This window comes from Pinus tabuliformis, chromosome 5_1 (assembly GCF_031772625.1).
Source record: "Pinus tabuliformis cultivar Carrire ecotype Pingquan chromosome 5_1, CPIR1, whole genome shotgun sequence".
In the NCBI taxonomy this organism is placed as follows: Eukaryota; Viridiplantae; Streptophyta; class Pinopsida; order Pinales; family Pinaceae; genus Pinus; species Pinus tabuliformis.
In genome coordinates this window covers 437,888,396-437,901,214 of record NC_142305.1, presented here as the reverse complement: position 1 = coordinate 437,901,214, position 12,819 = coordinate 437,888,396, and the positions used below count along the sequence as shown (strand labels likewise).

The window sequence follows — 12,819 nt, the reverse complement described above, 5'->3', positions numbered from 1 at the left end:
TCTCAGTATTTCCAATAGATAGAAGCACATGAAGAAATCTTTTATTCCTTAGTAGCTTGATTTAGGTGCATCCCTAGTGATATATGTGTGTTTCTTATTTTTCCATGGGTTTTAGACACTTCTAGGTTCATACACATGTGGAGGAGTTTGTTTAAGTCTAATGTACATCCATAAAATCCTCCATCTCACATAAAGAACCAAAAGATTATAATTTACTTGTTTTAGCATATTTAATCATGTATTTAGGAGTGTTAGAGTAAGTCTAGAGTTGGTTTTGAATTCCTAATAATGGATGATATGAGCAAGCCTAATGAGGTTTGAGTCATTTTCCTCCTGGTGTTTGAAAACAAAGTGTAGCCATTGTTTTTATTTGGCGGGGATTTTTGGAATAAATATTGTGAACGTTTCCAATTTTTCTTCAAGTTTATATTGTATTGTGATTAGAATAGAATAAAAATTTGAACATCATGGCTCATTTGTATGGGAGTGCAGACTTGTATTTTTATTGGTTAAACATTATTATGTTTCTATTTCCTTTCCCTCATTTATTTTCTTACAACAAATCATCTCTCTTTTCCTTCCTAATATCGTTATTCCCTTCTCTTCTATTACCATAAGTCATGCAACAAATATATTCTTTGTTATTTTTTGTTGAAGATGGTGTCAAATGACAAAAGCTCCATAATGAAGAAGCTTAACAAGAAGTGAAAAAAGTTCATGTATAAATGCTCGATTGTTTTGGCAAAGTATTTATTTCAATCTAGGGGTGAAAAATACTATCTCTAAACGTAAAGAAAAAACCAAAGCTTTGTCCTAACAAAAAGTTGTAGCATATTTTAATATTCTTTTAGATGAAACAAATAATCATATAGTGAAGGCTTCCAAGTCATTTGGATCTTTTAATCTCTCAAATCACGAACTCCAAAATATAATAATGTAAATAGAAAACTAAAAAAATATCCCTTGCACTATTGTAATTCTATGATTACAATTCTTGTTGTCTAATCTATAATTGCCATTAATTTTTATGTATGTGATTTTGATCATATTATTTTCTCTATTATGAATTAGATCACAATTTAATTTTAATATTTAAACTCTTTTTATAACACCAAAGCCTTATCCTTCCTAACGCTAATAAAACAAAAAAATTATTACCAATACACATAAATACAAATATCCATACTATACTAAAATAACAAATATCCATATACTAAATTACATATAAATACAAATATCCATACCATACTAAAATAACAAATATCCATATACTAAATCCCTCATGACCCCCCTCAAAAAAAAAAATATCCAAACCATACTAAAATAACAAATATCTAAATACTAAATCCCTCGTGGCCTCCTAGAAAAAAGAGTAAAACAAAAAAATTATTAGCAATACAAATAAATACAAATATCCATACCATACTAAAATAACAAATATCCACATACTAAATATCCATATACTAAATCCCTCGTGACCCCAAAAAGAGTAACGTAAAGATAACAAATATCTAAATACTAAATCCCTCGTGGCCTCCTAGAAAAAAGAGTAAAACAAAAAAATTATTAGCAATACACATAAATACAAATATCCATACCATACTAAAATAACAAATATCCACATACTAAATATCCATATACTAAATCCCTCGTGACCCCAAAAAGAGTAAAATAAAGTTAATGCATATTGGTATAACTACCCTCATGCACACTTTACTCTTGAGAGAGTGAACCTAAAATTACATATTTAAATTCATTTTTTTTAAGGACATCCCTTGTCCCTGTCTCTCAATTGATATGAACTACATTTAGTGTAAATGAGTGTATGATGGAAAAACGAACGAACCCCTAACAGTCCCAAGATGAAGTATATATAGTTAAAAGTAGTAGGTAAGATGTTAATGTGTATAAAGGTGAAATCCATAGGTTACTCACTAATTCGTTTCTTCATACTGTACTTATCACTTAAAAAAGGAGACCATTCTAAGTGATAGATAGTTATCATGTGACATGGATAGGCAGGGCTTCACCCACTTTCCTTGTGTATAACTTGTCATTTGATCATAAATGAATGGATAGGCAGGGCTTCACCCACTTTCCTTGTGTATAACTTGTCATTTGATCATAAATGAATAGTGTATCCCATGAAATGATAAATATTTTAATGTTATATGACTAGAGTTTTCATCACTTTCCTTGTTTTTAACTTGTTAGTTGTAATAAAATAATCCCCTTTCACCCTCCCCAACAACATCCATTTCCTTTTTTAAATTTATTTCTTTCAAATTATATCATGCTTACCTCATGATCATATATTCAATTTAAAATAGTAAATTATTTCTTATATTAATTATAACATCCATTTCCTTTTTTAAATTTATTTCTTTCAAATTATATCATGCTTACCTCATGATCATATATTCAATTTAAAATAGTAAATTATTTCTTATATTAATTATATTTACAAATGAAACCTTAAATTTATATTTTCACTAACAACTTTATATGACCTTACATGATCATGGTAAAACATATACATTATAAATACTACTTTCCATTAAACCTAACATAAACAAATATTACTCAACTTTTATACGTTTAATTTGGCTCCTCAAGAACTTTACATGGTCATAGTGCAACGTGTACATTATAAAAAGTAATCTTATAAACCCAACCAAATGTACATTAAATTATGAATATCAAAACGAGATATCAGCTTTATGACATATAGTTTTATATAATTTTAAATTATACATTATGCAATCATCTGATCTTTACCTTTACAAATAGTTATATAATATTTTGTTCAGTCATTAATATAATTAAAATAATTTATAAATTAATAAGGTAACATTATTGTCTATAAATATAGTTTAATACCATTAAGAGCATAAAATTCCATGTGCACAAGTTTGTAGAAGACTCAACTTCTACTATATTTTGTGCATGGAGATACATACCCAACCATATTCAATAATAGTAATGATCAGCATATAGATATTTGCATATAAAAATATATTTAAATTAAGTGAAATTGTTAATTATGGTTCTTAAATACTTTTTAATTCCTTGAATATGTGATAAATTTCAAGGTCGTTGACATTTCACAAGTACCTTAAATTATTTAGATTTATAATTGATAGGAAACATCGCTATCTTTTTAAATTATTAACATTTAATACTGATAGAGAATCAATATCATCATGGGAATGAGATATGGAAAATTTTTAAATGATAATGCATTTAAAAGATTGAGTTGGCTCTAGTCATGAATTAGATTCTCTACATTAAACTTTTTAATTTTATATTAAACTTTCTAATTTTATTTCAGCTAGCAAAAATTTTTAGTTTTTTTTTCAAAGAAAAGTTATTTAAATTAAATTTAATTAATGAAAATGTTTTGGAGAAAAAATATAATAATAAAATATTTAATTTATAAAGTGCACAGACAAAGAGTTAAAATATATATTTAATTTATTAAGATTCATCTGGTATTAATAAACATTTGAAAGGGACCTATTTTTCACATGTATATTGTTCTACTTTTTAATGGTAGGTTATATATTAAATTTAAATTTATTTCTATTTTTATGTTATGAATTAATAAATTTTATTGGTGCTCATTAAATTTGGATTTATGATTTTATGTATTTTAATTTTAAACTATATATTAATAAATTTAATTTTATTTTTATTTTTATTAATTTTATTTCTATTTTTTATGTTATGTATTAATAAATTTAATTGTATTTGGTGGTTAATAAATTTGAATTTAAGATAAATTTAATTTGATTACATATGTATATATAAAGGATTTTATTTTTATTTAATTTGATTTTGTATGATTTAAAATTAAGCTTATTTTTTAAAGTGCAAGTTTATGTGATTTATATTGGTTTTAGAGGAATTATTTAGGTAAATCATATTCCAATTTATCTGTTTCAAACTGCTTAGCGTGGTTAATTATTAAACTAACTTATATTTTTTTCTTTTGTTATTAATATAAATTGTGTTTTTTTAATTCATTAATTACTGCTCCTCAATATAATCAATTCAAAAAATACATTACTAAAAAATAAATTTAAGCTTAAAATGAGATAATTATCTTTTTAATAATGTAATTTATTCATAAGGCATTTTTAAGAATTGCAATCAAGAAGGAAGATAACAACATTATTTCTAATTGTCAATTGAGATTATCTTAAATGGTTGAGAAGAATAGTTGTTATCTCCCCCACCCAAGTTCATCCTTGCCACTAACATGAGAATGAGAAAAACACATATTCCATTCTTATTTAAAATAATCAAATTAAAATACTCACATTAAATTTATTGACATTAACTTTAATTTCTATTATTATTTTCTAAGATAATAAAAGTACTACAATATTCAAGCCAAAACAACAACATCATCTTGTTTTGACAAAAAAATATATATCCAGAATAACTTGCTAATAATGGGAAAAACTTCAACTTCTACCAAATAGCTTTATATTTTGGAATTACAAATTTATTTGCTTATAACTAAAAAAGAGTTGAACTATAATTTAATAAAAGTAAATTTATATAACCTTTCAATTAGTTGTCAAAGGTTTTATAATGAAGATTTTTTAATTTTTTACACTCAAAAAATATTTATTTTGATCAAAATAATAAGAGATTAAATTTTTTAAAATGTGTTGTTTTGAAGATAATTAAATAAATTATTTAAATAAATTGAACATAAATCTTTAAAAAGAATGCAAATAGAAAGGTTTCAAAGTGAAATATGGTGCATAGTTAATAATATAATGATGAAGACCATTTATTATGATTAAAAAATAGAGTTTAAATAATAACATATTTATTAAAATTATTGTGTTATTAACATAATTTGTAACATTTTCTATGAGTTTATTTGGCAAGTTTGTGAAAATCTAAATATATGAGTTTGAGTTTCCATGTTCAATTCTCCAACTGCTTGCTTTTGAGCCATGCGTTGAGTATAGTGGATTATAATGGTAAGTACTGACCCAATTGTTAATTTTCATATATATATAATGTCTTCAAAACCATAGTACAATGTTGTTTCTTTTAATTAGGTCAATCCTCCACAAATAAGTTCAAAAAACAAACCCATACATTTTGGTTAGAGAGTAGAAAACATAGGAAGAAGTCATATATATTAGTAGACATGTCAATCATTAAGAGTTGCAAGAAGAAATAGGAGTTGGGTCCTTTGCACTCAAACTGGGAGAAACAACAATATATGAGTCGCATTAAAGATGCCTCTCTACATGGGCTAGCCTTGCATTGAGCCTATCCATGAAAAAGCATTGATTCCTTGACATCCTTTTAATGTCCTCGAGTGAAGAAACACATTATATATCTCCATTGGTTTATCTTTCAAAACTAAGACAAACAAGATCTTCATTTACCAGTGTAGTGCAACTATGTTGTGGTATTTCTCTCTCCATCCCCTTGTCTGACCAGGGTTGAGAACCCAGCAAGAAGCCTCCTTTGGTGTCTCAGAGTTAGTATAAGATTGCTTCTCAACTCCTCCCATGGTTTCCAAGTTTCTAATTTCCCATCGATTCTCAGGAGAAACAACATTAAAATAAGTTGTAGCCGAATTTTGAGCAAATTGTCGGGCCCTACATTAACCTTGAGAGTTGTTATTTCTACCACCCCTCCTACTATGAATGCATTTCCTGGGAGGCATGGTGAGTGGGAGGGGCTTAATCCTCAAATTTACATAGAAACGCCCATGACCAAAAATCTAACGGGAGTGTCAACATGTAACATAAACACTTGCAATACATAGACTAATCATAAAACCAATATCAACTCTAAACAAAAGACACCAGACTAGGCCAAGCGACTAACCACTCCAAGTAGACACACAAGGGCAAAATTCCCCTCCTCCCTTAAAACGCGCAAAGCTCTAAGCATTCAAGCAAAGCCACAATTAAACCCCCCTTTTTCAACCAAGTGGTCAAAGCTATGAGAACCAACATGAACAAACCTAGCATAACTTTCAACACTTGTCGCCTCGGTAATAACTCTATCACTTCCAACCAAGAAAAGCCAAAACAAGGACCAATTTCCACCAAAACAACCTCAAACCCCAACACACAAGATTTAGCTATCGAACTGACTAAACCAAAACTAGAATTACAAAATAAAATGACAGACCGATGAAGAAAAGCCAAGAAGAACAAGACCTTAGCAGCGAAACCAAAATTGACAGGAAAAGGTATTGGTCGACTTCTATTACCAGATGCCAACTCTTTCTGCAAATACCCACCACCTTGATAGATTGTTGACACTCTCCACTGCTTATCAAACCTTGAGTAGAGCACAATGTTTTCAGCACTGGAGTCGAGCTTGGAAGCCAGTGACAAGTAAGTTAGCACTGTAGTCGAGCTTGGAAACCAGTGGCAAGTAGGTTGACTCCTCGACCTCGCTCCAAACCCAACCTCCCCTCACAAACCACTAGGTTTAAGTTTCTACCCACCACCCTCGGTGTCCATTTAATAACTATAGTAACATCGCATGCAAATACACACCAGAACCGTGCCCATGCCCCCTACACTTTAATGTAAATCGTGTTTGCAAAATAACAAAGTCACCCTAAAACCCATTTTCATTCTTTATACCCATCCCATATTATATATATATATTATTTTTCTTTAATATTAATTTTTTAAATAACTTTTATATATAAACCATAAAAGACATATTTAACTAATTTAAATTAAATAAACCAATAGTAATGTTTCATTTTAAATACAAAGTAACGAAAAAGGAGACTTAAACTCCCTCAACCACCCGAAAGGCCAGGCCAAAACTAAAAGGTCATGAAGTAGAATTGATCTGTACCAGATATTGGTAACGTAAATATTCCCACCGCACAAAGTGCAATATTTTGATTAAGTTAAATCCAGATGCTCGAGCCGTGTCGAGGACAACTACTAGCACCTCACAAAGTGCAAGATTTGGAACACGTCCGGATGCAGTAGACATGTCGAGGAAATCCACTGTAAAATGTTGATTGATGTGTCTCCCTGCAACCGGCACAGCAAAGCACATAGTATCATGACGGTGGTCGATTCTAAGTCAATTCTGATCAACCAAAACGTCAAGTTCCATCACTGGAAGAGGACACCACTGTAGATGAATGTGTGGTTGGATCAATGAGAAGAATGAAAATGCAGAAAAGTATTTTAAATGATTGATACAGAGAACATTTGTGTCCAGAGACATGAGAATGGGCACACAGTGGGCTGCCATTCTTCGTGGACCCATTTAGCTTGGACCAGATCAGCCACACATCATCATATATCTTGATGCCTCTGGGACATTAGCTGAGCTATGCACAGTTAAACCAGGTCAATTGTAATCATACTTCTCTGTAGTGGAACATTACAGTGATGTCATGATTCAGTTGGGATATAAACAGCCACTGAGGTTAATTGCTTTATATGGAAAATTAGTAATGGGTTGTAATGATATCAGGGTGAATTTTAGTGTATATTCAATTATTTGCATGTAAGATATATTTATAATTTGGTAAAAATTGGGATATTGAAAATACATTCATTTGGTAAGATATATTGATGAGGAGTTGTATTAGTGTATATTTAATTATTTGTCTATAAAATATAATATAAATATAATATATTTATAGTGGGTAAAAATTGGGATATTAAAAATACATTTATTTGGTAAGATATATTCGTTTATTCATATAATTTTATTTGGATAAGTATTTTTTTACTTTATTTTAATTATTACAAAAAATCTGATTATGGGAGCATTCGAATCATTTTTTAATGATGGAAAAAAATTCAGCGACATTAAAAATCTTTGGGGCACTCAAAATACTAAAGTTTGACAACTGTAATCTAAATTTTTCAGTTTTTGTTAAAAATCATGTATTAATTTTCATTGTTTTATGGGAGAAAACATCCCCTCATTGGACTACTCATATTGATATTATACAAATAATTCATTGAAATTAATTGTCATTATAAATAAATCATAGAAAATCAGTTATGGAGGACTTCCCTTACCTACATTATTCTATTGACGAGAGGTGAAAAATCAGTAAATTTAATGGAAAATCAGTAAATTGTAGTGATCCCAGGGTTAATCAGAGAACATATTCAACTACTAGCAAGATAAATCAATAACTTGGTAAAAATTGAGATATTGAAAAAATATCCACTTGATAAACTTCTTTCAAGATATCGAACACCCCCATCTGCCTTGACTTATATTTTTGGGATACCATTACCCAACTCCTTCACCAAGACAAGTGTCTCACCACGGACCAAGTTCAACAGAAGTTTCTCCATCTCATGGAGGCACGCAACCCAATGGGGACCATTGCTTCCTAAGAGGGAAGTGGATATTGGTGGCCATGGGCCTCTCATCCCAATAAGTCAAATATTTCATTCAAAATTAAACTCGGAATACCAAATCTATCTCTAGAATATTTACTAAACAATCCATCTGTAAAATATTTACTAAACTGTATATAGTTAAATTTGTTTCATCTCAATAAAACAAATATTTTATCCAAAATTAAACTCAGAATATAAAACTTATACATTTTAAAGATTTTGATAATTTGATCCAATCATAATTTTTTTTATTTAAAATAAGCTTTTGATTATATATATAGATTAGGAACTGAAAAACTTTCACAACTCAAATTTTAAATTCTAATAAATATTTATTATATTGATATTCGGAATAAATTCAACCAAGCAATATATCCAAAAATCACTCCAAAAAGATACGGTAATACCCAACCCCACCTCTATTAACATTCACTAAACCATGCACAGTTAAATTTGGTCAATTGATCAACATTCACTAAACCATGCACAATTAGATTTGGTCAATTGATGAACATTCACTAAACCATGCACAATTAAATTTGGTATAATTGTCACCATAATTTTGTAACGGAACAGTACAGTGATATCATGATTCAGATGGGCATATAAATAGCCCAGTGAGGTCAATTGCCGTCACATCTCAGCCTGGGTGGAATACTCACTCCACTTAAGTTTATCATGGATTCAACTTTTTTTGACAGGAAACGTGTCACCAACTTTTCTGTCCTTTGTTCAGCGTACATCAATCAGGCCTTTACACGCTGGGGATTGTGAACGGACAGTGCCACCAATAGGGCAGCAACACCTACCACAAACATAAAAATCATGACAGACCAAAAAGCACGCATGACAAGCGCACAGAAACAATTACTCCACAGGGGGGCGCAGAAATTAAACCTTTCGATGGATTGTAAAGTGATAATTCAATGCCATACATAAAAAATAGTCGAGAGCCCTGTGCCAGGAAAATGATCCCCAGAAATTCCTTTGACTTTGTGTGGAATTGTTAATTGGATTTTTTAATAAGAGGTTGAGGTGGTGGGAGGCATGTCTATATAGACCTCCGCCCACGCCAGTTGGAGGATGTGCTTACGTTCCGTCTTTCAAGAAACAAAATATTTTTGTATGCCGCCTCGTCCTCGCCCTCTGCAAGTTGCAGAACTCTTCGTTGCATAAAACCCATCGCCTCATCATTTCCTTCCGCGAGAGCAAAATGGCATCTCAGCAGAAGAGCAGCCTACTCCTCCTTGCTCTGATGATGATGATAATAAGCCTCGCATTTGTGCAGGAATTGCAGGCGGTTCCCTTCTCGAGTAAGTACTTCGGCCTCTGTTTTTCCGTTGGGACTTGTCTTATTATATTATATACAATAATGGGTTCATAATTGGGTATTAGTACTTTATAATGCCATCTTTCACTTTATGACTGAATCGGTGGGATTAGAATTGCGGTCCTGTTCGAAATTCTGAGCAGCTCACTTGGTTTTTTCTTTTGGGCTTGAATTGTTACATTAGTGCATGGGTTATCACTGTGTTAAAGTCAACAGCATGGCTGGATTTAAATTTTGGATTATTGTCTCATGGCAATTTTTTTCCTGCAGGGACACTGAATTTGGCAGACCAGAAGGAGCAGGTAAAGCATTTTTGTTCGGTCTTCATGAATTTCATGTGAATTTTGTACTTCTATTGCCTCTAGGCTTTCTAGGTCAGAATGGGTGTCTTCTTTGGCCCAATAAGGAGCTCACAAGAGACAAATATGGTCTAAAGCTTTGCCAACCCAGAAGCATGGTTCTGCATGTTAAAAGTGAATACTTTTAGCTTTGTGGCTAACCCAGAAGCATGGTCCTGCATGTTAAAGTGAATGCTTTTAGCTTTGTGGCTAACCTAGAAGCATGGTCCTGCATGTTAAAAGTGAATGCTTTTAGCTTTGCAGCTAACCGAGAAGCATGATCCTGCATGTTAAAAGTGAATACTTCTAGCTTTGTGGCTAGTTTACTTTAATTCTGGATCATGGGTGTAAGTGTATGGGTACATGGGTATATCTGTATGGGTATCCTATCTACCATGGCGTGTCCTGTCTCTGGATGTCAGCAATATGCTAGAAAGCTGAAGCTGGTCAAGTCTAAAGATCGTGTTTTGCTTTGCAAGCCTGTAAAGGGCGTCTTGGTAATTCCCTTGGCTCAGTTCCTGGCTTTTGTAATTGTAAATTTAATCAATTACATGGGATATGAGAGTCTTTTTCTATTCCCAGGAATATTTATTTGGAAAACCCAAAGTGATGTTTTCCCACATTTTTACATGGCATTTCTAGTAAAGCTATCTGTCTAAACAAGTGCACCTCTTCTAGGTGATTTGGGCACCTGTCAGCATGGAAGTTTGGAACTAATGAAATGCTGGACTACTTTGACAACAACTGGTTAAACTAAACCTTTGCATTGGATACTGGATATGAATACGAGAAACTTTTGAACTAACCCCTTGTACTGGATATGAGAAACTTTTTAAAGACCATTCAAGCACTTTCTTTTTGGATTGGCCTTTAAATGGTTTTGATTATCAATTCATTTTGAGGTAGCCAATCTCTGGCCTCATGCATTAATTCCATGCTTATCAAGCAAGTACCTTTGTGCTGTATCTTGGGAGGTCTGTATCTGTTACAAACGTTTAAGAATCAGCTGCTCTCAAAGCTTCCATCCCCTATATTTTTCGGGCTTTTAACCCAGTACACATACTCTGCTGGGGTTCATTAACTTCATTTCGATTAGAGATAATTAAGAAGAATAAACCTAACTTGTTTTTTTTTGGCGGAAGCCTATGTGTTTACTGGATGGAAGAAGAACAATAAACCCATGGGATGATATCACCAAGATAACCTAACCTGATTTTGATAGACTCCATGACTGTGAGTGCTCCCTACCTTGATGGAAGGAGCCTTAGTGTTTCTTTAAACCTTTGGTCTGGAATTTCCGGACTTATTGGCTTAATGGACATGCATATTGCTTTGGTCTGTCACAATCAGAAAAAGTACGAGTCTCCAAACTTCAAAAAGATTTAGTAACACATAGGAATCAGGTCTTGCCTGGTTTCTCTGTAAATGCAAATTGATCAAGATAACTCAGTAAAGCACAAATATTTCTTCGGCAAGAGGGCCATGTCATGTTGACGTTCTAAAAAATATATAGTTCCTATTTTTATATTTATGATAAGAATGCACAACAATTTTTTCAGATAATTACTGGACCTTTTCTGGTCATTGAAAAATATGCCTAGCTTTAAAAGTAGTTTCTAACAACTGTCTGCAAGCTTCTTTTCTTTTTTTATTAAATGGCTTAGATTAAACAATTACCACCTGTACGGTCTGTGATGTTCTACCTATAACTTTTCAGCCAATGTCAGAAATCATAGCTGGGATTCTATGTTTATGAGAATATCCATATCTTTTCACAAAATAAGTATCCCATTTGTCTCATTACAGTTTAATTTTAAATTGCAATAATTTATATACTGTCCCATTTTTCTCATTACAGTTTAATTTTAAATTGCAATAATTTATTTTGTAGGGAATCTCTGTATCTCCCTGACAATGACATTGAGCATATCTATTGTATGTATCACGCACAGATTCTTAGAGAAATGACTAAACAAACTGCAGCCTGACTTTTTTTTCTTTATATTTGCATACGGAACAGATAGTTCAAGAAGAGAAGTGGAATCTAGAGGAAGATGAAGTTTTTATCCATGGCCGAAGTGACATCGAAAGCCAAGACTATCCTGGCTCTGGTGCTAATCATAGTCATGAACCCCGGACCCCTGGAAGACCATAACTGGCATATGTGATGCAAAGTTGAGGTTGCACTGGATTGCATTATTTCTGCTACAGTGCATTATCACTTTGTATAAGTGCTGTACTGCTAGGAAAGTATTTATTCTGTAGAATTATACAGTTGTATGTGAGTAATAATAGTCTGACTGCTCATCTGTAGAAGCTTTACAGACTACTAGGTAAAAGGAAGTTAGTAGCATGTACCAGTGTAGCATCTGTTTCTTTATAAAGTTTATTTCTAGTTGGTTTAGCCAAATAAGTATATATTAATTCTAGCTATACTTCAAGATGAAGGAATTTATCTCCATGTGTTTTGTATTGTAATAAAATCTTTCTTATATATCCATCATTACTAGCCTATAATTTTAGTAAATTCAGTAATCCATGAAATTAGGTCTGCAGATATCTGATCTCATTATCTCTTTGCAAGTCTGTAAGAGTTCTCTGACTCTAGTCCATGCACTGTCGTACTTGAGGAAACAATGAACATCGAAAGCATGTCAAGCCTGCAAGTTGCACTCAATATCCCATTTCTTTTACATCTTGTTCCACCATACTAATTGGGGTTTGAATTTGCCTTCTGATTTGTTTGATGATTTGGTCTCTGGAT

General features: G+C 31.8%; 1 protein-coding gene across 1 annotated transcript; it reads left to right on the top strand.

Moving 5' to 3' along the window:
- The first annotated feature begins 9,377 nt into the window (after window positions 1-9,377).
- On the top strand, window positions 9,378-12,555 carry LOC149165359 (uncharacterized). The gene is made up of 3 exons (XM_089432300.1): window positions 9,378-9,700; window positions 9,988-10,019; window positions 12,076-12,555. Exons 1-3 carry the CDS (start codon window positions 9,601-9,603, stop codon window positions 12,208-12,210), a joined length of 267 nt encoding a protein of 88 aa, XP_089288426.1. The 5' UTR covers window positions 9,378-9,600; the 3' UTR covers window positions 12,211-12,555.
- Window positions 12,556-12,819: the final 264 nt, after the last annotated feature.